The sequence below is a fragment of the Callorhinus ursinus genome, unplaced genomic scaffold (assembly GCF_003265705.2).
Source record: "Callorhinus ursinus isolate GAN/ISIS: 27379988/994484 unplaced genomic scaffold, GSC_fseal_2.0 scaffold108, whole genome shotgun sequence".
Taxonomy (NCBI): domain Eukaryota; kingdom Metazoa; phylum Chordata; class Mammalia; order Carnivora; family Otariidae; genus Callorhinus; species Callorhinus ursinus.
In genome coordinates this window covers 1,235,370-1,258,546 of record NW_027397170.1, presented here as the reverse complement: position 1 = coordinate 1,258,546, position 23,177 = coordinate 1,235,370, and the positions used below count along the sequence as shown (strand labels likewise).

Here is a 23,177-nt window from a genome sequence, read left to right as displayed (position 1 = left end):
CTTAAATCTCATTTTGCAGAGACAATGAGGGCATCACTGGATATCAAAAGGCTACTCTGCAAGGTGGAAGTTGAGGAAACTTTATTTCAGAGAGAGCTAGGATCCTAGACAGCCCTCCCAAGTCACTGGAAAACCAAAAGCAGGAATCCCTGGCATCTCCTCAAGAGATGAAGACACTGTTCAGCAGGGAGAATTAGTATAAGGTCAAGAAAATGACCGGGTAGGCTGTGCCTCAAACCAGGTGATCCCCCACACGCGGAACTAGGGCGGCCTCTACTGGCAGTTCATGGGTATCACCGGGGAGAGAGAGCAAGGAACTGCAATCCTGGGAGGTTAGACAGAAGGAGCTTAGGTTTGGGAAGAGCTAACTTTCACATAAATTCAGACTGAACACAAAAGAAGGACCCACCCCTGCCTCTTGGTAGGCAGAAGCCTCAGTCTTTCCATTATTTTAGAGAAAAGAGGCAGCTCAACTGGTAATAAAAATACCCAATAGGGTGGCTGGAGGCGTACGTGGAGGTGGGTGTCCCCGTATGCACGCACTTGAGTGTGGGTATGTCCCTAGCCACCAGAGCATCGCACCAGGGTCTGCAGCTTTAGAAAGAGGTCAAAGTACCTGCATTTTTAATAATTTCTTGACATGGTAAAAGAATTTTACATTACGATCCAAGGGTGATAGAGTGAGGAGGGGCAGCAGAATAATCCAACAAACAAAAAGGGAAACTGAGAAACACATGGTGGGGGGGGTAGGGTTTTAGCTGGAAGGGATCTGGAGGGTGGGTAGGGGCACTGCCCAACTAAAATGCAATTGGTTTGTTACTGAGCACTATTTATGGGAAGACAGCATCCTGACTCCTTCTCTACAGCATACTGGGAGTAAAAATGATGCAGCCGGGTGGAAATGTGATTGGGGTCGAAGAAGGCAAGAGGAAGAGAGGGGAAGAATAAAAGTCAGAGACAGACCCCAAGAGAGTTACTGGCAGGCTGACCGCAGATACGGACTCTCCAGTAGCGGCAGAATAAAAAAGTGGGGGTTTGATGAGGGTTAACAGAAAAGCTGTAACAAGTGAGATTCTGCCAGTTTTGAGGAATAGGAGGCAACTCTTCGATGGTTTTGATTGCCCAGATTTTCACATACACACGATGCGTACACGCATGTGTGCACACACACATACGCACAGGTGCTGCTTTCCTTGGAAGCACAACGCTATAAAGAAGAGAACTATTTGTCCCGTAAGAAAGCCCAGCAGGGCCAGCAGCATCCGGCCCTCCCAGCGGCAGAGAGCCCCACCCCACCTTACCACTGGCCTAGGAAGAGGCACCCAGGAGTCAGAGGACCAGCCTTTGCAGTAACACCCAAAAAGACCCAAGTCAGAGAGGAAGGGCCCTTCCCCAAATCCTCTGCTTCTCATCTCTCAGCTCTCCTCCCAAATCACCAGCCTCTGGGCACCAAGAGGCTATATATGCCAGCAGAACAATGGGCCCCGGTGGGTGAGGACCAAGACGACGATCACCTTCTGAATAATGTGTGTGTGACAGAATTCATGGGATGGGGGTTCGGGGGGGACGGCGGGACAAAGGAAAACAACACAGACGATGGGATGGGGAAATCAGGTAACGGAGTAGGAAGGCATGTGCATGTCTGTACGTATGTGTCTATCACACACATATGTGTATGTGAAAATCCTAGTTATAAAAACATTTCAAGGAGCTAGGGACTTGGCGGAGGCCTAAGGTGTTTCTTGTCATGATCAGGTTCAAGGTGGAACATACGTGGATGGGAGACCCTAAGTTATCATCAGGGAAACTGTGGGAGGGAGGATCCAATGTCCCACACAGTGGCAAGAGACACTAACCTTACATCAGAGGAGAGGAGCTGGACACCTCCCCCCATCCCAGTTCCTAAAAAACACCTAGCACTTTCCTTCCAGTTCCCTCAGCTTCTAATCCGCTAATCGACAGACAGAAGAAAACACAAAGCTCAAGACACAAGAGGGAGAGGGCAGGGAAAGAAAACACAAGTATCCTTGTGCCAACATCCTGCAGACACAAACCTGGATTTCTCCAGAAATTAGGACAAGTCGGGTGTGGGGTATTAGGGAAGGAAAGAGAAGAGTTCCTGAGGCCTGAAAAAAGAGGTAAACACGTCACAGAACTACATGAGAGTTTCATTAGACTCTAACTAAAAACAGAGAGAGGTGTGATTACTATTTCCAGCCAGTTTCCCCATCACGATAGTCATGTAACAAACCAAGGCAATGTCGGTCTTGAGCCAGACTCACAGAGTCCCCTGGCCCTGGCCCTGGCCTCAGTACAGTGTCTCTGCATTGCTGCTCCGGGGCCGTTTGATCTTCTCGATATTTTTCAGGATCATGTCATGTAGAGTGACCTGGGAAAAGAGGCCAGGGAGTCACATTTGTTCCACCCCAACCTCCCAAAGAGACCAGATACCCCACAAAGCCCCAGGCAATGATATGCAGAATCCCCACCTCACTCACTGGAGCCTCAATTCAGGGCGGCTGCTTCTCCTCTCTATACCCACACACCAGGGATTCCTGGGAACTTCCCAGGCCCCAGGTGTCTAATAACAACTAACATTCATTGAGCACCTCACATAACCAACAATTGTACTGGGTCTTCTGGGGCGCCTGGGTGGCTCAGTTATTGAGCGTCTGCCTTCGGCTCGGGTCATGATCCCAGGGTCCTGGGATCGAGCCCCGCATAGGGCTCCCTGCTCAGCGGGAAGCCTGCTTCTCCCTCTCCCACTCCCCCTGCTTGTGTTCCTGCTCTTGCTATCTCTCTCTCTGTCAAATAAATAAATAAAATATTAAAAAAACATTGTACTGGGTCTTTTAATGTGTTATTTTACTTCATTTTTTTTTAAAGATTTATTTATTTGAGAGAGAGAGAGAGCACGCACGCAGACGCGCATGCATGGGAGTGAGGGAGGGGCAGAGGGAGAGAATCTCAAGCAGCCTCCCTGCTGAGCGTGGAGCCCGGCACAGGGCTCAATCCCACTACGCATGAGATCTTGCCCTGAGCCGAAACCACGAGTTGGATGCTTAACCGACTGCGCCACCCAGGCGCTCCTATTTCACTCATTTTTAAAAACCATCTTTGTAAAAAACAAAACAAAACAAAAACCCATCTTCATGCCATAGGTACTCTAAGTTCTATCTTAGCGATATTCTGGCTTAGAGATGAGAAAACTGAAGTTTAAGTTTCAACAACTTGCCCAAGGCCACAGATTACAGGAAGAATTGGCTCTGAACCCGAGCCTGTCTGACTCTAAGGCCTCCATCTTCACGCTGGTACCGCACTGCACTCCCTGCCACCCAAACAGAAAGGGAGATCCCCAGCTACGCACCCGCATCGAGCTTGTAATTCTCACCAGTGGATGAGAATTTATCCTTTTATCCCACTCCCTCTCCCATCTCGAACCCCAGGGGGCGGCCAGGACTAACAGCCAGGGTGACTGTGGGCAGGGACCAAGGTTACTTACATATTGATTCCTTAGCTCTGATATGATGAGCCGAAGGCTGATATATTCTTTCTCATCAATCTCTGTCACGGTGCGGCGATAGTCCTCCTGAAAGGGGGGCAGAGGAAAGGCTAGTCCCTGAGGCCGGTCTGTCCACAGGCAGCTCTGGCCGAGAAATGGCCACTCCTCCCTCTCCCTTCCACCCTCAGACCCCAAACCCTTACTTACCACATGGGGATATTTAGCTATTTTAGAAACCAATTTGGCTCTTGTAATATAATATCTGAAAGGAGAGATAAGAGGAGGAAGCTGCAGGAGACCCTGGACGGTGCTTGCCACATCACCAGCCCCCAACTCCTGGGCCAAGCCCAAGAAGCCCTACCTAGAAATCTGGTCCAGATAAGATGCAGCTTCACTCTCAACAGTTCTTAGTTCTGCAACTGTCTCCTCCTAAAAAAAAAACAAGTGTTGAGGCCAAGTCACTTCCACGTCACCCAAAGAGCAGACCAAGAAAAACACACACAAAGCAGGTTGAAAAGGAGAATAAACCTTCCAGACCTTCCTGTCCAGTTTGTAATACAAGCACATTACCTGAATGGAGACCCCGAAGTTGTTCCCATCTTCTATCCTGGGAATCAGGAGCTGTACCCACATTTTGACCTGAAGGGTGAGAAGACCAATATATACGTAAGAGGACCCTTGCCTTTTCTGCCGAAGCCATGAAGTACACAATCCATGCTGCTAGGACCAGATGCCGGGAGCACGGGAGCCAAGATACTTCATGTGCCAACTCCTCTATCACCTCCATGCCTCCTGCCCCACATCCAACATTTTTCATAGTTTAAGCCAGGCTCTTTGGGGTCAGCCCATAGGTCACTAGCCCCTGCCTCACCGTATTGCATTTCTCAATCAGCAGCCGGATCTCAGGTTTCACTTTCTCAATAATGTCCACTAGCTGCTGGTTGCTTTTTAGCATCCCATTGGGCATCACAAACACCTTGGTTCCTGGAAGGGACATGAAGAAGGTCAAATGATTGGGGTGGAGGACAGGACATTAACAGCCCCCACGTTTCTCTCTTCTTCCCCAGACCCATGAGATGCTATGACCTCAGTGCCTTTTATCTGTCACAATCCTATCTACAAACCATGACCCCACCAACTCCAGAATCAAAGAGAGACAATGTATGGATTAGCAAACGAGTGTCTAAAGTATGCCAAAAGTCTGAAGAACAAAGAAATTAAAATATGCTCTAAAGATTTAATGTACCAACTATTACTGAAGAAGAGAAAATAATGTGAAACTGGGACTTCTGTGAAAAACCTGAGATGTGTGGCCACCTCCAACCTTTCTCCCTTGGCAGTCCACACTACGTCAAGCCCTCCCTGTTTATTGGGAAATTAGGTTTTGGGTGCTAAATAATGACCATGTTTGGAGAACTTGGGAATGCTAACTCTGAAAAAGCAAATCCGATCTTGTTTCCTGACCAGAGACTGCCAGATCAATCCTCCTGCTCAGGGCTGCCAGCCAGGGAGTAGGTGGAGTAGGGTTGGCTCTTACCTTGGAAGGCTTCTTCACACTCATCCAACCTTCGCTTCTTGTAAGTGGGCTAAGGATACAGAGACATAAATTAGCCTGCTCCTGACACCCATATGCCCATCACAAGTTATCCTTCCAGCAAATCTAATCCCTTCTTTGGCCCCACAGGTTGTTTTAATTTATGCACAATTTACTAAGCACATTCGGGGCTTTAAGGAAAGATTCTTGCCACAAAGCAACTTACGCTCCAGTTGGGAAGACCAACCTTTCAACTGACACATTAAGCAATTAGGAGAGAAGAGTTGATACTATAAATAAACAGTAAAAATGAACCATTCAATGCAGGGTGAGGATAATTAAGGGAATATGTACAAATCTTCTGGTTCCACAAAGAAGCACAATATTCAATCAACAAACATGTATTTAGCACCTGCTGTCTACCAGGTGCAGAACTGGTGCTGGGGATACAAAGTTGATTAAGACAGTTTTGGCTTTCCAGAATTGCAAGCTCTATCAGTGAGACAGTAACTCAGACAACAATACAGTGTTATCACTGTTATTATAAAACATGGACATATAACTGACAAGCACTAGGTGCTAAAGATATGGAGCAAAGACAGGGACTGCAGTTATACAGCAAGAACTGCTCATCCTATAACAATACTCAAGACACAAACAGGTGAGGAAAATCTTGCTTGGAGCTACAGGGACAGACCAGACAACTTGAGGGAAATTGTAGCTATTAGTCCTATTTGGAACTTACTCTAGGACAGAGTAGCATTAGGTTATACACTTCATGCTATAAACGAAAATCAGGGTCTAAAAGTGGTATACTGGAATCATCATGTCATGAAGAGCCCTCGTTCCTAGATCCTAATACCACTGTTTTCTCTGTACATGCTCAAATTGACTAGGAAGTAGAGAACAGAGAATAGAGAACTACTGCTTCAGAATACAAACAAAAATGCAGGACACTCACACCGTCCAGTCCATCGTGGCTATTGGTGAGAAGAATGGGGTCAGGGACTGGGAGATTCATGTCTGAGTGGATCTGAGTTAGGTCATGGATGTTTAGGATTGGTTCCTGAAAGAGACACCCACCCCCAAAACAACATTAGTCTTTTCAAAATGAACAAAGAACTATTTCACTTGAAGGGCAAGAAATGAGAGTATTTTACTGCACAAAACAAAACAGAATCGACACATGATTTCTCCCATTTGACAAAAAGACCAGAGCCAAAAAACTGGGGAATTTGAAAAAAAGAAAAGGGTCTCTCACCTTCAAAAAACTATCAAGTTCTAACAACTTCTTTGGGAAAAAATTTGCCACCAAGTCTTCTGCCTAAAGATGAAGGAAAATGGATCTCAATTAATAACTGTGGGAAGGTCTCTCTCTACAGATCTCCTTTGCGAAATTCCCAACTATCATCCAACGCTTATTTTTCTATTTATTGCACTCACCTCACTTGTGATCCGCTCCCTGAAAGAATCAACCTAAAATTAACAAAGAGAGCAATTCAGTAACAGCAAGTCAGTACAACAGAGGTAAGGGCAGGATGGGAAAACCCAATTTCAGCTGTCTTCCCCTCACCTTGTAATTGTAATGAGAGGCTGAGAGGCCCCCAGACTCTAAGTACTTTATTTTTTTGAGGATCCATTTCTCCATCTCAGGAGAGGGAAGCGGGGCTTGAGGGTAGCACCCACCTGTCTTCCCTCCCACCCTCCCTCCCTGTATCTGAAGCTGTCTGAATTTGAGAGCAAACAAAAGGCAGGTAGACAGGCGAGATGTGAGCTCACAAACGTGCCAAGCCCCCATCCAGAGCTAGCCTTTGATACCAGGCAGGCCTGACGCCAAGGGCAGGGGTACAGCAGCAGTAGCATCCAGAGCGGGGACGTTGCTGGGCTGGGGGACTTCCAGCTGTCATTGGCCTAAAGTGCTGAGTCCACCACGTGTCCGCGGAGGTCTCCCTGGACTCTCCACCACCAGACGCGGTTCAGAAGGCCACCCTATATTATCCTCTCCCCCGATGCCGTCTCCGGGAGTGGGGGGCTGGGCTGAGCTGAGCGGAAGCTCAGAGCTGGTGTCCCCAGGGAGACAAAGACGCCATGGGGAGTGGGGAGCCGGTCAGACTGCTCGGGGATCGAAGCGAGGGGTTAGGAGGCCCGGACCGGTGCCGCTACCTTGAGCTTCACTTCCTGATCCACCTTCAGCAACGAGGCCATGGCCGGGCCGGGCCGTGTCCGCTCCACTGGAGACCGGAGGCGCTGTGGGCTCCGGGGAGGGGGTCAGAGGGACGGGAAGAATCTCGGCTGTTCTAGGGACGCGGCCGCCCTCGCTGGCTCACTCACTGCTCGCTTGCTCGCTCCCTCCCTCCGTGCCGTCCGCCCGCCCGCCTGCTGCCTGCTCGCTCTCTCGCTCGCCCTCCCGGCTTTCGCCGCTCACGCCGGAAGTTACGTCACAGCCAATCGCCGGGACTCCGGAGAGGCGCACGTGCCCTGCGCAGCCGCGCTGGGGTGCAGTACTGGACGCTCGGGGCTGAACTTGTATTTTCCCGGCTTCCTGTGCCGGGTAAGGGTGGAGTAGGAGGGAGCGCGGCAGAGGGTGGTTTGCTGAAAACTGAGCATTGGAGAGACGCGGGTACTATTTGACATTCTGTTAGCTCGGCGCTCGCCCTCGCCGGAGGGACCCTCTGAACCGCTGCAGCATCAAGGACCGGACGGACCACGCTGTCGCGCCCCAGTGACGTCGGCCCGAGGAAGCCGGCGGGCCCGGCGTGGGGCTCGGGGGGTTCTAGTCTGTGATTCTTGCTGCCTCCTACCGTCGCCCGAAGCTCTGGTGTTAGGCTGGAGCCAAACAGAAGTCAAGTTCTGTTGTACCAGGCTTCCCCACCTTTCTCCGCCACTACACTTCGAGACCTCACAGATCAGCTGCCTGATGGGCAAATTGACACCCAGAGTTGGGCATTGCTTGTCCAAGGCTACATAGTGTTTCCAGTAAACCTGGACCAGAACCCAGATCTCCTGACTTCCAGGACAACGCCATATCTATTTTCCTAATAAGAGGCAGAGACCATAGCTCTTCACTCATCCATTCATTCGGTCTGTCTCTTAACATTGGTTATTTCGCGCAATAAAATGGGGGCAGGACACTGTACTAGGCCCTGGGACAGCGAGGCACTTATATGAGTGAAAATTATCTAGTAGCCACGTTAAAATGTAAAACAGGTGAAAATAATTTTAATCGTAGATTCAACCCAGTTTATCCAAACATTATCATTTCAACATGTAATCAATATAAAAATACGAATGAGATCTTACATATTCTTTGCTCATGCCAAGTCTTTGAAATCCAGTATGAATTTCACACTGTACATCTCAATTCAGAGGTTCCACATATGACTAGTGACTCCTGTATTGAAAAGCACATCTCAGGGAAGTCAAAGGTAAACAGGACTTAAGTTCTTTGGCTTCCTGGGTCTTAATACTGGGGAAAGACATCAGAAAATAACCTGACAACATAATTGCAAAATTTGATAAATGTTAGGAAAGAAATGACTGATGTAGAGAACACTAGGGGTCTATTTTAGATAGAATGGCCAGGGACAGCCTCTCAGATGAAGTGATGAGCTAGGATCTAAAGGATATAAAGGGGGGGCGCCTGGGTGGCTCAGTTGGTTAAGCGACTGCCTTCGGCTCAGGTCATGAGCTCGGGGTCCTGGGATCAAGCCCCACATCAGGCTCCCTGACCCGCGGGAAGCCTGCTTCTCCCTCTCCCACTCCCTCTGCTTGTGTTCCCTCTCTCGCTGTCTCTCTCTGTCAAATAAATAAAATCTTTAAAAAAATAAAAAGTAAAGGATATAAAGGGTTTAGCATGGGAAGAGTGAGGGGAAGAGCCTCCAAAAGTACAGGTGCAGCACAGGCAAACACCCTGGGGAAGGAAAGAAGTTGTCCTGTTGAAGAAATTGAAAGACTAGTTAGTGAGTGGGGGATGGGAGTGGGGTGGGGAGGGTTGTTGGGAAACAATTTGGATTAAGTACAAAGGCAGGTTGTCTGATTTACGTTTTGGGCCCAGTCTTGCTGCTCAGCATTTATCCTTGGTAGGCCTCTGCGTTAAGCACAAGGGAAATGGTGGGAATACACAGTTAAATGAAGTGCCATTGACTATGGCCTTTGGAATCAGAGAGACCACGGTTCAAATCCTACCTCGGCTTCTTACTGTGATATTTTGGGGAAATGACTGAAATGCTGGGTCTCAATTCCCTCATCTGTGAGAAGGACTTTTATTATAAATAAATGATATGTAATTCTGTGGAGTGTTTGTGAATATTGGAAATCATACATATGTAAAAGAACTAACACAGTTAGTGTGTGGGCACAGGCAGGGACCAGATAAATAGAAGCCATTGTCAATTAAGCTAACTGTTAGTGCTTAGCATGAAGAGGTTACTCCTTAAACTATGTAATTATTATCATCGCTGCTTCCAGACTCTTCCTTCAAGACTATATGCAACATAGCCCGTACTACCCATCTTGCTTATTAACGTCTACTAGTTTTCTCTCTTTTACCTCTGCTTTCTGTTAACTTGTACCTAGTAACTTTTGAACTCTTATCTGGAACTTAACTTCAGGAATGCTTTCCCAAATTAACTTCATGCTATCTTAAGTATGAAATTACCCTGTATTTCGGGGTGCCTGGGTGGCTCAGTCATTAAGCGCCTGCCTTCAGCTCAGGTCATGATCCCAGGGTCCTGGGATCGAGCCCCACATCGGGCTCCCTGCTCCGCGGGAAGCCTGCTTCTCCCTCTTCCACTCCCCCTGCTTGTGTTCCTTCTCTCACTGTGTCTTTCTGTGTCAAATAAAATCTTTAAAAAAAAAAAAAGAAATTACCCTGCATTTCTTTCAGAATTAATAACTTTAAGCTGAAAACTTAATATGTTTGTGTTTGTTGAAATATGGCTTTGTTCTCAAATAATTGTGTTTTGTCTTTAGGTAGGTTGTAAGAAGACGGATACCCATTCGTTCTTTATTTCCCTTCCTAATTCCCTATCCAAATGTTTTATATAATATTCCACTCATTTACTTATTTATTCAGCGAACAGTTGTTGAGGGCCACCTCATTTAACAAACTGTATTCATTTCTGGTCCTTGTGAATCAAACGTGATTACTGATGACTGGTACCACTTTAAATTCATGTCCACAAATCTCAAATGGGTGCACAACACTGCCAAAGAGCCTACTACATGCCCTTGACATATGTACTCTCCTACACTCCAAATGTGTGTTATGGTTTCTCATTTCCCTAATCCTCGACTATCCCTCCCCCACCACATCCAATTTATGATTTTGGCTCATTCTTCATTGAGAAGACAGAAGCAAATGAGAACTTCCTCTCCCCACCAAATTCGCCAGCCTGCAAGTACTCTCTGCCTTTCATTAAAGGAAAGATCCCTGTTCCCATCAAAAACCAACTCTTTGTGCATTGGGTCCCATAGGCTTCACTTTCTCTAGGTCTGTGCTCCTGTGATTATCCATTTTTCCCCTATATTACATTTATCCCTCTCTACTGGGTCATTTCCAAACATGACAAATTTCTCCCATCTTGAGAAAAATGGACCCAGATTCCTCTGTAGCTATCATTCCATTTCTGTGCTCTTCTCCATGCCAAGATTTCTTGAATGATATTATTGTCTCTTACTCTACTTCATCTTCCACTCATTCCAATCCACTCCGCTCAGGCTCTCCCACCCCATGTTCTCACTGAGATAGTTCTTGTTAGTTTACCAATTACTGCCATATTGATAGTCACCTCTTCATCTTGAATTTCTTGGTGGTATACATTAATCACTCCACCTTGTAAAAAAATTTTTTTAAAGATTTCATTTATTTATTTAGAGAGTGCAGGAGCAGGGGGAGAGCCAGAGGGAGAGGGAGAGAGACAATCTCAAGCCGACTCGCCACTGAACGCGGAGCCCGACACAGGGCTCGATCTCATAACCCTGAGATTATGTCCAAAAATCAGAGGCCAGAATCAAGAGTTGGACACTCAACTGACTGAGCCTCCCAGGCATCCCTAACCACTCCACCTTTTAAAACATATGCGGTGGGGCACCTGGGTGGCTCAGTCAGTTGGGCGTCTGCCTTTGACTCAAGGCATGATCCCGAACTCCTGAGATTGAGCCCCGCATCGGGCTCCCTGCTCAGCGGGGAGTCTGCTTCTCCCTCTGCTCTTCACCCCACTCGTGCTCTCTCGCTCTCTCTCAAATAAATAAATAAAATCTTTTAAAAAAATACATATGGCAAACTGTTCTTCCAGCATTCCTCCAAACTCACCGCTGACCTATTTCTTTTGCTGGCTCTTCCTCTATTGCTCACTTCCTAATGGTGGCATGCTCCAGGGCTTAGTCCTACATCCTTAAGTCTTCACTTATACTTTCTCCCTAAGAGGTATTACCCATCTTCATAGCTATGAATACCATCTGTATGCTGAATGGTTCTAAATTTGTATCTCCAGTCCTGACATCTTCACTGAGCTCCAATTGTCTATTTGACATTCCTACTTGGGTAACGAATAGGCATCTCAAGCTTGATGTGGCCAAACCAGGATTCTTGATTCTTCCATACAGCTGTTATTTTCCTGCTCTTCCCCATCTCAGTAACAGACAACTATCCACTTAGTTTTCCAAACCAAACATTGGACTGTCAACCTTGGTTCCTCTATCCCTCATCTCCCCACATCTAAATCATCAGCAGGTCCTGTTAGCTTTACCTGTATAATGCATCCTGTATGAGTATGTTTTTCTCCATCTCCTCACTTGTTTTTAAAAAGATTTTTTATTTTTATTTTTTTAAGAGAGAGAGCACGAGCAGGGAGGAGAGGGAGAAGGGAGGAGAGGGAGAAGGGAGCCCAATGTGGGGCTTGATCCCAGGACCCTGGGATCATGACCTGAACCGAAGGCAGGCGCTTAACCGACTGAGCCACCCAGGAGCCCTGTAACTGAAATTTTAAAATACAAAATAAAACACGATAAAATTTACCTCACCTTCCCCTCCAAGTGTGTCTACCATTCTTTCAGGGGCATTTGAAAGAAGCCCAGCTCCCCCAAGAGGAAACTTTTTAAACTGATACTGCAAGAAGAATTAAAGTGGTTCCGCTCAGAAGTAACAAATCTAAAGAAAAGTTACAGAATTACAGATCGGGTGAGCCTCCTCATTCTTTTCCAACTCGGTCCTTGCATCTCCCCTCGCTCCCATTGCCCACCCGCCCATGCCTGCCGCACTTCCCAGCTCAGCCTCTAGGTGGCGCGGCGGGGCCCGTAAGCGAGTAGACCGGGACCGACCTCCCGAGCGACTGCAAGACGGTCATGACGTCACGTCACGTCCGGGCGGAAGTCCTCCGCTGGCCGACCGGGAAGTAGCAGAAGACTGGGCGATGGCAGCTCTGGAGGCCTCGCTCCGGGGCAGACCCGACGCCACGGTGCCCCCGCGGTAGACCGGACCAGGGTGGCGGGCTCCGGGTCCCGAGGTGACGAGCGTCGGGGGCTGAACCGGGGCTTTAGAAGGGAACCCTGACAGCCCCTGTCGAAGCCGCTTCCTGACTCTGGGCTGGTAAACTGCCTTTGCCAGGGCTGCCCCGGAAACGGGTCCGCCTGGTATCCGACCAATCCTACAGGGAACGGCGTGGGGGAGGATTTCCCCCCTTCACTGTACCAGCAAGGCAGGTGGTAGCCCCGGACCTAGGGTTCAAGTGCTCTGATTCAACCTAACATCGCCTCCTCTCTACCACCGCAGGGATGGAGGGGACTAAAACTTCCAGCAGCACCATGCAGGTGAGCTTCGTGTGCCAGCGTTGCAGCCAGCCCCTGAAACTGGACACGAGCTTCAAGATCCTGGATCGTGTCACCATCCAGGAACTCACAGGTCAGGGAGACCCTTGGAAAGAGGGTGGTCAAGATCGTGGAAAGTGGGCAGCTTTGGAGATGTAGGTGTTAAGGTGGCTATCTTTGTAATCAGCCACAAACTTGCTGTGGACCTAGGAAAGTCATTTCGTCTCTAGGCTCCCTGTTTTCTCATTGGGAGCATGAAAGAGTTCTGACATTGTGCTTCTTAGAGCTTCCTATTTTAAGGAAAGGTCCTTAGTTTTCTGCTCTTGCTGTTTCAGAATAAAGGAATATGTATATATAATAATAAACAGTAATTTTTGAGAGCTTACCATATAGCAAGTGCATTACATGCATTACATCATTTATCCCTGCAACAACCCCAATGGAGGAGTACAGCCATCATTTTACAGATGAGGGATTGAGGCTCAGAGAGGTTAAGTGACTTATCCAGTGGACAACAGCAGGTAAATGGAGGAACAGAGTCTTAAAATCCCAAGAAGTGAGATGAAGTTAGAGACTAAAGAAAAGACTATTGAATAGGTAGTTTAAGCTCTTGGGTCCAGAATCAGCCTGCTTGGATTTAAATCATAAGTGTCATTTACTAGCTGAATGGTTTTTTGCAAGTTACTTTACTTTCTAAGCCCTGGTTTCTTGGTTTCTTTATCTGTAAAAGGTAAAACGACCTCAGGGTAGTTGTAACGATCAAATATGATGAAGAACATAAGTACTTAGGGATATGCTGGGCAAAAAGTACTCAAGTGTTAGCTATTATCATTGCTACCAATTTCTCTTTTTGAGTGGAATTAACTCTTTAATATATTTTTAACCTTTTATTACAGAAAATTTCAATCATATAGTCAAGGGAATAGCATAATGAGCTCTCTTATATCCATCACCCAGCTTCAACAATAAGCCACATTCTGCCATTCTTGTGTTCTCTGTATCTTCACTCACCTCCCATCCCCATTCAATTATTTTGCTTTTTATTCTTTTTTAAAAATGTCATGCCTTTAAATGTACAAATCTTAGCTGTACATTTTTGACAAAATGGATACACTCATGTTACTCAGATCATTGGGATGTAGAAAGGTTTCATCTTCCCAGAAAGTTCCCTCTTGTTCCTTCCAAGTTATTCTGGAGGAAAGGGGATGTTAACTTTTGTTATGGAAAACTTCAGAGTATATAAGGAACTTTCACATACCCATCACCTAGCCTCCACAATTATCAGTGCATATTTAAATCATGTTTCATACACAGCCCCATCTATTCCCTTCCCACCCCGAATTATTTTGGAGCAAATCCCAAACATAAAAATACTGTAAATGTTTTGGTAAGTATTTTTGAAAGATAAGGTGTCTTTTTAAAAACACAATCATGGGGCGCCTGGGTGGCTCAGTCATTAAGCGTCTGCCTTTGACTCAGGTCATGATCCCAGGGTCCTGGGTTCGAGCCCCACATTGGACTCCCTGCTCCGTGGGAAGCCTGCTTCTCCCTCTCCCACTCCTGCTTGTGTTCCCTCTCTTGCTGTCTCTCTCTCTGTCAGATATATAAATAAAATAAAAAAAAAACTACAATCATGATACTACAGTGGGAAAAATTTAACAATTCCTTAATCTGATTTAATGGGGGTAAGGGGAGAAAGACAAAAGATTTATCTATGTGCAAATGGTACTTTAAGAAAAAGGTGGAGGTGGGAGTGGTGATGAGGATTTTTTTTTCATTGTTTTCCCATACTTTCATACACGCTCCAGCTTTTTTTTTTTTTTAAGGTTTTATTTATTTGACAGAGACAGCACAAGTAGGCAGAGTGGCAGGCAGAGGCAGAGGGAGAAGCAGACTCCCCGCTGAGGGGGAATCCTGACTCGGGACTCGATCCCAGGACCCTGGGATCATGACCTGAGCCGAAGGCAGACGCTTAACTGACTGAGCCACCCAGGTACCCACACTCCAGCTTTGTTAAGACTGTTCCTAACTCTAATATTTTCCTTATCCTTAGCTCCATTACTTGCCACAGCCCAGGTGAAACCAGGAGAGACCCAAGAGGAAGAGGCTAACTCAGGAGAGGTATGCAACACTGGAATGCAAACTGGGTTTCTGCAGGGTACTTGGTGCTTCAGGAGTCCCTAGACCTTTGGGATCTCTGGTTAACAAGAGATGTTCTGCGTGATCGGGCCACTGTGGGTCATCAGGGAGATCCTGAAGTGCACCTGAGGTCACATGATGACTGAGTGTGACATAATTAAAAAATGTGGCGAGAGGCTTTTTATTTGAGGCAGAATTATAAGCCATTATAGGTGGGAGATGAGATGATCTGTGTGTCCAGGTCATCCCAAGGCATGCCTGGTTTACTCCATTGCCTTAGCTAATTATTAATATTCACTCCTCACCATTCTCAAAAGTAGCTTGGTTTGGACTAGAGTGTGATTACTCTAGCCAGAAAGGATTGTCAGTATTAGAGAACATGTCATGTTTATTTATTTAAAGATTTTATTTGAGAGTGCATGCGCACGAGTGGGGGCGGGCAGGGCAGAAGGAGAGGGAGAAACAGACTCTGTGCTGAGCAGGGAGCCCAATGCGGAACTCGATCCTGGGACCCTTGAGATCATGACCTGAGCCGAAGGCAAATGCTTAACTGACTGAGCCATGCAGGTGCCGCAAACATGTCATTTTTAAACTCTGATAATGTCAGTGATAATTTTCTTTGTCAGAGGTAGATGTCATAAGAATTTGATCATATATAAATTATATCAAAGTATCAAAAGCATATAAATTATCTACTTTGTTGTATGCCATGGCAAACTTCACTGCAGTCTGATCTGGCTTTTTCCCTGTGCCATGATTCAGGGCATTCTTTCCCCTACCCCTAACTGGTAAGTGTTGAGAAAATACAAATTTAACTGCAATAGAGTATAACATAGGAGATGTTGTTTCCCACAAAAAATCACATGGGACTTGGGGTTTGTCTGTACCAGGGGTCCTTTCTTAGTGCACATATCCAAGGATTGGCTAGGTAACACCTATTTCTTAAGTCTCTGTGGTTTATCAAGTCCTGCAGTTGTCAGTTGAGGGTAAAGCCAGATATTGCTGAGACTGTTTGGGACTCCACCTCTAAGCTGCCAGAATTCTAACGCCCTCTTATTTCCTTCCCAGGAGCCATTTCTTGAAACTCGCCAGGATGGTGTCTCTCGCAGATTCATCCCCCCAGCCAGGTGCCTACCACTCCCCCAGCCCCCTGTTCCTTGCCAAAGGCCAGTAGAATTTTAATGGAACCCAGAATTGAAACCTGGAGCCAGGTGATGGAGATAAATCACCGAGCCTTTTGGCTCTTCCAGAAAAGATGTATTCTCTTATACCTGGCCCATCACTTTCCAGTATTGGTTTTCCCTGTAGCCATTCACACAGTGGGAAGGGACAGTGGCTCTCTTGATGAAGAATCAAGAAAAGTCTGAGGGAGTGAATGACTAATAAAAGAGATGGGCTCTTGAAAAGCTTTAAAATAGCAGATGTTGTTAGACGTTCAGGTTCTTAGTTGTTGATGCATGTGAAGGCTACTGGTGAGGGGTGTGATATTTAAAAATGGTCTTTCCTGATTCTCCTTCCTTTTCTACTGTAGACACACACACGTGTCAGTTTTTGATGCCCCCTCTCCCTCCTTAGTCCATCCAGGCCAACCTTCGTGCTGAGTGCCCCTGTGGAAGACCAGCATGGCCTTCCCTTGGGAGAGAGGTACCCTTGGGAGGTCAGTCGGGCTAGGAGTGGGTATGCGCCTTGAGGCCCCTCAGCCGGTGCTTGAGAGTCTCTGCCACTGACACTGCAGTAGGTGGAGGAGGCCTCTCTGCTCCCTCATGTGGCCCGTGGGCGGGGGGCTGTCTGCAGGATGATGTCTACAGAAAGTGCCAACAGCTTCACTCTGATCGGGGAGGCATCTGATGGCGGCACCATGGAGAATCTCAGCCGAAGACTGAAGGCAAGTGGGCAGTGTTGCAGCGTCCAGCGGTGGGCCTGGCTGCTAGAGTGGGTGGCCTGACAGGTTGCCTGGGGCAGGCCCTACCCTGACTCTCCCCCACCCCACACTTCCAGGTCACTGGGGACCTTTTTGACATCATGTCAGGCCAGACCGATGTGGATCACCCACTGTGTGAGGAATGCACAGACACTCTTTTAGACCAACTGGACACTCAGCTCAACGTCACTGAAAATGAGTGTCAGAACTACAAGTGAGTGGCTCCAGAGCCAGTGCCCAGAACCCGAGAGCTGTTCCTGCTCTCAGACTGCTTGGCTCTTCCCCGGGAGCTGTGCTGCACTCAGGTAAACAGTGTAACAGGTTCCCTGCGCTGAGTATATTCTGCCTGTGTCCTTGGCAGACGCTGTTTAGAGCTCTTAGAGCAGATGAATGAGGACGACAGTGAACAGCTACAGAGGGAGCTAAAGGAGCTGGCATTAGAGGAGGAGAGGCTGATCCAGGAGCTGGAAGATGTGGAAAAGAACCGCAAGATAGTGGCGGAAAATCTCGAAAAGGTCCAGGCTGAGGCTGAGAGACTGGATCAGGAGGAAGCTCAGTGAGTGGTTACCTTGTTCTTCTGTCTTCCTGGCCTCGACACTCCAGGGGGAAAAGTGGCTTCTCACCGAATGTGTCAGTAGTTTGTAAGCTGCAGTCACCTGTCATTTGATAGCTTGTCTGCTCCAGATCCCACATATTGTTTCCAGGCCCTGTTTCTTGAGGGCTGTTGGAAGGGTTCTGTATGAGTGGTCCGCCTAATTAAGTGAAAAAAGCATGTCGGTTAAATAGAGAGCGGAGAAACGAGGGTTCTAGTTGCCCTTCTGCCGTGTAGGGAACTGTAAATCAGCCACCCAACACAGCATCCTCCTCTGGAAAGATGAGCATGTTGGCCTACATTCATTCTTTCCCAGCCCAAAAATTTCACTGGTGATCTTAACCTGAGAGAACCCTCTGTCCAGGGGAGGAGACCCAGTGTCCACACTAACTAAAGTCGAGGAAGTGATGGACAGAGAAAAAAGTTACTTTTTTCAAAGTCGTGAACGAGTTTCCTTGGAAATGGTGTACGCTAACTATAAAGGACAGTTACGTGCATAGAAGTGAAGTTCTGAAAGTTCAGTTAGGGTCATTTTACAGAAGAAGCCACTCTTAACCCCCTCACCTCACTTTTGTAAAAGATCAGAAATACGAGAGGCACGTGGCCTTAGTTTAGGAGAGTCCTGTTTTCCTCTGCCCTTTGCATATGAGCAGCTAGAATTTGAGACCTTTCTGTCCCTTGCAGGCAGAACAGCTAGGGCCTGTATGTTCCTTTGAATGGGATCTGTGCCAAATGGAAAGGATGCTGTAACTAGGTCTCACCATAACCACCAGACTAAATTGTTATGAGGGTTGGTGAGAGAGAAATTTCAGCCCCAAACCAACAGCCTTCAGTGGCCACCTTGCTGCTCACAGGTATCAGAGGGAGTACAGTGAATTTAAGCGACAACAGCTGGAGCTGGACGATGAGCTGAAGAGTGTGGAAAACCAGATGCGTTATGCCCAGATGCAGCTGGATAAGCTGAAGAAAACTAATGTCTTCAATGCGACCTTCCACATCTGGTAATGCGGGCTGGTGGGTGAGGAGGGCCTGGGGAGCACTGCACACCTGCACCTTAGCTACTGACCAGTAGGCCGAGGTGTCCGCCTCCCACGAAATCGGACTGTACATGGTCACCCCATCCAGGCTGCTTTTGTTCCCTGTGATGGGAGAGGCACCTCTGGGTATTGGAATTCTAGAGCTTGGTGACATCCACTCCCCCAAGGAAAGGAAAAGATCTGAGCCCTCCAGTCCCACGAAAACCTTGTCATCTGCCTGGGTGCTGCCACTAGGATCATTGATGTATTTATTCAACATTTTGTCCATTTAACTAGTGTTGTTGAGCATCTCATACATGGCAGGTACCGTGTTAAGCACCAGAAGGGCAACAGCACACAACATGTGTTCTACCTTCTAGTTGCTTAGAATCTCGTGGAAGGGATGGATATGTGATAGGCTGTTGTAATGCGACGTGATAACTGTGAACCTCAGGGGGCTCTGGGGCCACATAAAGGCACTTGGCTCAGTTTGGGAAGGCCACATGGAAAGTTTGCCCCAGGGGAGGTTGATGTTGAAGCTGAGACATGAAGTGGAAGTCTGCAGAGGGGGGTTGTTCCTGGCAGAGGAACGTCATGTGCAAAGAAACAAAGGAACAGGGGAGTGGTGAGTCTGGAGACCTGAAAGGAGCTTATTGTGACTGGAGATTGAGTGTAAAGGGGAGAGTGACAGGATATGAAACTGGAGAGTGACCAGTTCCCCAGGGAGCTTGTAGGCCTCATGAAGGGATTTGGGCTTCATCCAAAGGGCAGTGGAAACCACTAAAGCATTTTAGGCAGAGAGCTGACATAATTAACATTTGTGTTTGTGAATGATCCCTTCACCTGCAGAGTGGGAAGTGTTGGGGGGAGGAGGGCAGTGCCAGTGGTAAGGAGACTTGTCAGTAAGACTCTAAGCAGGAAAAGATAGAGCAGCGGCATTGAGTTTGGAAAAAAGTAGATAGATTGAAGAGATTTAGGAAGTCCAATCAAGAGAGCTTGGTGGTTTTTGAGGGGAGGGAGCAGAGAGAGAGCATTCAAGAATGATACCCCTGTTTCTGCTTTGGCATCTGAGCAAAAGGAGAGATGACAACTTGCATTTGGACACGTATTTAAAGTGCCAAGTAGAGGGGCATCTGGCTCACTCAGTCAGTAGAGCATGCCACTCTTGATCCTGGGGTCGTGAGTCCAAGCCCCACGTTGGGCATAGAGCTTACTTAAATAAATAAAGTGCCAAGGGAGCTTAGGTATATGAATGTGGAGATGAGGAGAGAGATTCATGTGAGGGTTTAGGTGCGAGCAGGAAGTCTCAAATTGCTGAGTGTTAAGGTCTCCCTGTATTTCCCCCCATCCCTCCTGCCTTCCTCTAGGCACAGTGGACAGTTCGGTACAATCAATAACTTCCGACTGGGTCGCCTGCCCAGTGTTCCCGTGGAATGGAATGAGATCAATGCTGCCTGGGGTCAGACGGTGTTGCTGCTCCACGCCCTGGCCAATAAGATGGGTCTGAAATTTCAGAGGTAAGAAATGCCCCCCTTTCTTGGGGTGTGGCATGTCCTGGATATAATCTGTATCTCCAGCTTGGTATTCCTCTGCTGTGGCAGGAGCCCTTGCTCCCAACACACTGAGAGTTTTCTGTCTGTGGAGACGCTGCTTCTGATTCTCCCCCTGACGACAGGGCTCTTTCCACTCATCGAGCAGCCCTTGACCTGCACGACCAGAGCTGTGGTCCCCAGCCCAGCGTCTCTAGAACCTTGGTGGTTCCTCAAGCTGTTTTCAGCTTTTGTTTTTTTCAGCCTAAACAAAACCTACACATACCAATGAAAGGCCCCCAGATGATTATGTAATAAATGTAGTTCGGTAAACAACATCTTTTAAACACGGAGTCAATGGGGAGATGAGAGAGAGGGGTGGGAATAATAAAAGTTGTCCTTGGGTAGGATGAAGCCTGAAAATCACTGGGTTGTAACATTCCAGTAATCACTTTAGCAGGAGTCCTGTATCCATCTCCATGTGCATCTCCATTTTAGGTATCGACTTGTTCCCTATGGAAACCATTCATATCTGGAGTCTCTGACAGACAAATCTAAGGTATTCTGGGAAGCCCCATTTTCAGTGCAATGCAGAATCCTTGTACCTCCTGACGGAATGGTTTACTTTTGATAATAGCATTTCTTAGTTTCTTTCTTTGAGGTGTCTTGTGATCCCATGTTTTGTTGAGTGTCTTGTCTAGGTCAGGATTAGCTCTTTGGGGCCTAGAGACACAAAGTAGGTTTTTACAATCCGTTGAAAAGGGCTAAGGGCAGACCAGAGGAGGAGGTGTATGCTAGGGTGGGAAAGGAATCACTGCGAGATTAAGTGTTTAATCCATTTCCAGTGATGGTGAAGCAGACTAGGTGCCTCATATGGGCCCAAGTTGGCTGTTTCCAGTGCAGTACAGACAGAACATGACTCGAGAGGTGGCTGGGCTTGGGAACAGTCTCTGGTAGCCTGTCTTGGTGCCATCCCCTTAGCTGGTTCTCTCTCTTCTTGGACAGGAGCTGCCGTTATATTGCTCTGGGGGGTTGCGGTTTTTCTGGGACAACAAGTTTGACCATGCCATGGTGGCTTTCCTGGACTGTGTGCAGCAGTTCAAAGAAGAGGTAGAGAAAGGCGAGACCCGTTTTTGTCTTCCTTACAGGTCAGTACCCCCTAATGCTGAATGAACCTGGAGTAGGACCAAATTGAGCAGAATTGAAGGGACAGTAAGAATGGAAGCAAAACATAGTGTAAATGGTGGGAAAGCAGAAAATGCTGCAAAATCACATGACACTGATGGGCAGAGACGGATGCAACACTCCAAGCAGGACCGAATGTGACCGCCTGGCCCCTGAGGAGAAAGAATATTCTCTTTGGTGCTTTGGGGGGGATTTTCTTAGCACAGAGCTCAAATCAGCTTTCTAATTTCAGGAAGCTTTTCCCCTTAAGCCCTTGGAAATAGACAGGAATGCTTCCTTTGGTCAAATTTTGTAGGAGCCCAGTGATAGACGGAGACCTTAGTTTAAGAGGGTGAGGCCGAAGCTGCTTCTGTCACCCCAAAACAAAGCATTTCTTTTCTTCCGCCTCCCTTCTCTTCCCATGAGTTTAGGGATGCCTCGGAAAACAGTCAGGAGTACCGTAACCTCCACGTGCCCTCTGCCCCAGGCTTCTCACTTGTTTGGGTGTGTGTCCTGTCCCTGGACTCGGCAATGACAATGAGGCTCTTGTGACGGCCTTCCTGATGTTTGGCTTTCAAACAAATCCAAAATACACTACCATTCCTGGCCAAGAGTTCTTTAATAGATAAAATGACGCGAATGGTCCCGTGATCACGTCCCTGCCTGTTTGAAGCGGACCTAACTCAGGTCTCAGTTGCTAACGAGCTCTGCTGTGTCCACCTGCAGGATGGATGTGGAGAAGGGCAAGATTGAAGACACAGGAGGAAGTGGCGGCTCCTATTCGATCAAAACCCAGTTTAACTCTGAGGAACAGTGGACAAAAGCTCTCAAGTTCATGCTGACGAATCTTAAGTGGGGGCTTGCTTGGGTGTCCTCACAGTTTTATAACAAATGACTTTTTTTTTCCTTAGGGAAATGTTTGCCTTAAAGGCTTTAAATTTTGTTTTGTTTGCAAAGAGAAAAAATGTTTTAAATTAAATTTGGGTACTATTAAACAGCACATGTTTACAATACCAAAAAAGAAGAAAAATCCACAAAAGCCACTTTATTTTAGGATATCATGTGACAGATAGTTTCCAGAGCTACCAGCCTTTGTCATAGTTTTGACTCTTAACCCCATACCTTCCTTGCCCTCTCTCCCCTCAAAACAACTAATTTAAATTTGCTTTTGTTGTTGCTGTTGTTAACTGAGTTGAATTAAGATTGATTGTGTTTTCATTGGGTTTTATCTCTCTCAACTTCCTGCACTTACAATATGAGCTAGAACCTTTTTTTTTTTTTAAGATTTTATTTAGTCATCTGACAGAGAGAGACACAGCGAGAGAGGGAACACAAGCAGGGGGAGTGGGAGAGGGAGAAGCAGGCTTCCCGCAGAGCAGGGAGCCCGATGCGGGACTCAATCCCAGGACCCTGGGATCATGACCTGAGCCGAAGGCAGACGCTTAACGACTGAGGCAGACGCTTAACGACTGAGCCACCCAGGCGCCCCATGAACTAGAAACTTCTATCTCCACTGAGACAACAAGATGTGTGAGACATACAGTTGGATAACGTGAGAAAGTGATGCATAAGCTTTGGTCACCTGGTGGTATGATCGGAAGCTTGAAATTTAACACTTGTCCTTTCTCAGTTCTCGTGCTGCCTGCCTATTCTGCTCTCTGTTAGAAATATGAAATCGTGTTTGATATTGTCTGAGACATTATGGAAAGATTTAATTATTTGTAATAAAAGATTTACTGCAGTCTGATAACTGCCCAGAGGCGCGCTGTTGGGTTTTTTGTTGACTAAGATAGAGTACTTTATATTCTGGGAGTATTGAGTTCAAGTGCAAGTATGTGGAAATCCTGTCGAAACGTGTTTGGAGATGGATTAGTGTTAGTTTTAAAAAAGACTCATGGAAATAGCCAGCTGTAGAGGAAGCCCATTTGTGTACATCTCAAAGACAGAACAGAGATGTTAAGCTAACTTTAAGGG

The 23,177-nt window shown here is 47.1% G+C and overlaps 2 protein-coding genes and 1 long non-coding RNA gene across 10 annotated transcripts in view; 2 read left to right on the top strand and 1 right to left on the bottom strand.

The window, feature by feature from the left end:
- Positions 1–22,962, top strand: part of LOC141371846 (uncharacterized) — a 40,227-nt gene extending 17,265 nt beyond the window's left edge. The window contains exon 2 of the long non-coding RNA XR_012377115.1: positions 22,686–22,962. This is a non-coding gene — a long non-coding RNA (uncharacterized lncRNA). The remainder of the gene's footprint in view (positions 1–22,685) is intronic.
- Positions 65–7,470, bottom strand: PSME3 (proteasome activator subunit 3). 2 transcript variants are annotated; one of them, XM_025861784.2, is made up of 11 exons: positions 7,200–7,470; positions 6,480–6,512; positions 6,298–6,360; positions 5,998–6,102; positions 5,040–5,088; positions 4,374–4,486; positions 4,073–4,141; positions 3,864–3,931; positions 3,710–3,764; positions 3,503–3,589; positions 65–2,389 (listed from the first exon to the last, which is right to left on the bottom strand). In XM_025861784.2, the coding sequence occupies exons 1-11, from the start codon at positions 7,239–7,241 to the stop codon at positions 2,309–2,311; spliced, it is 765 nt and encodes a 254-aa protein (XP_025717569.1). In that variant the 5' UTR covers positions 7,242–7,470; the 3' UTR covers positions 65–2,308. The 2 variants fall into 2 exon arrangements, with proteins under 2 accessions (XP_025717569.1, XP_025717568.1); XM_025861783.2 differs by lacking the exon at positions 7,200–7,470 and adding an exon at positions 6,610–6,729.
- Positions 12,384–22,962, top strand: BECN1 (beclin 1). 7 transcript variants are annotated; one of them, XM_073889528.1, is made up of 13 exons: positions 12,384–12,541; positions 12,808–12,936; positions 14,896–14,963; positions 16,050–16,108; positions 16,557–16,625; positions 16,776–16,860; positions 16,974–17,116; positions 17,264–17,458; positions 18,349–18,495; positions 19,878–20,027; positions 20,538–20,598; positions 21,045–21,187; positions 21,635–21,907. In XM_073889528.1, exons 2-13 carry the CDS (start codon positions 12,810–12,812, stop codon positions 21,753–21,755), a joined length of 1,368 nt encoding a protein of 455 aa, XP_073745629.1. In that variant the 5' UTR covers positions 12,384–12,541; positions 12,808–12,809; the 3' UTR covers positions 21,756–21,907. The 7 variants fall into 7 exon arrangements, with proteins under 7 accessions (XP_073745629.1, XP_073745627.1, XP_073745630.1 ...); XM_073889526.1 differs by lacking the exon at positions 21,635–21,907 and adding an exon at positions 21,930–22,962 and having other exon boundaries at positions 12,385–12,541; XM_073889527.1 differs by lacking the exon at positions 21,635–21,907 and adding an exon at positions 21,930–22,962 and having other exon boundaries at positions 12,403–12,624.
- Positions 22,963–23,177: the final 215 nt, after the last annotated feature.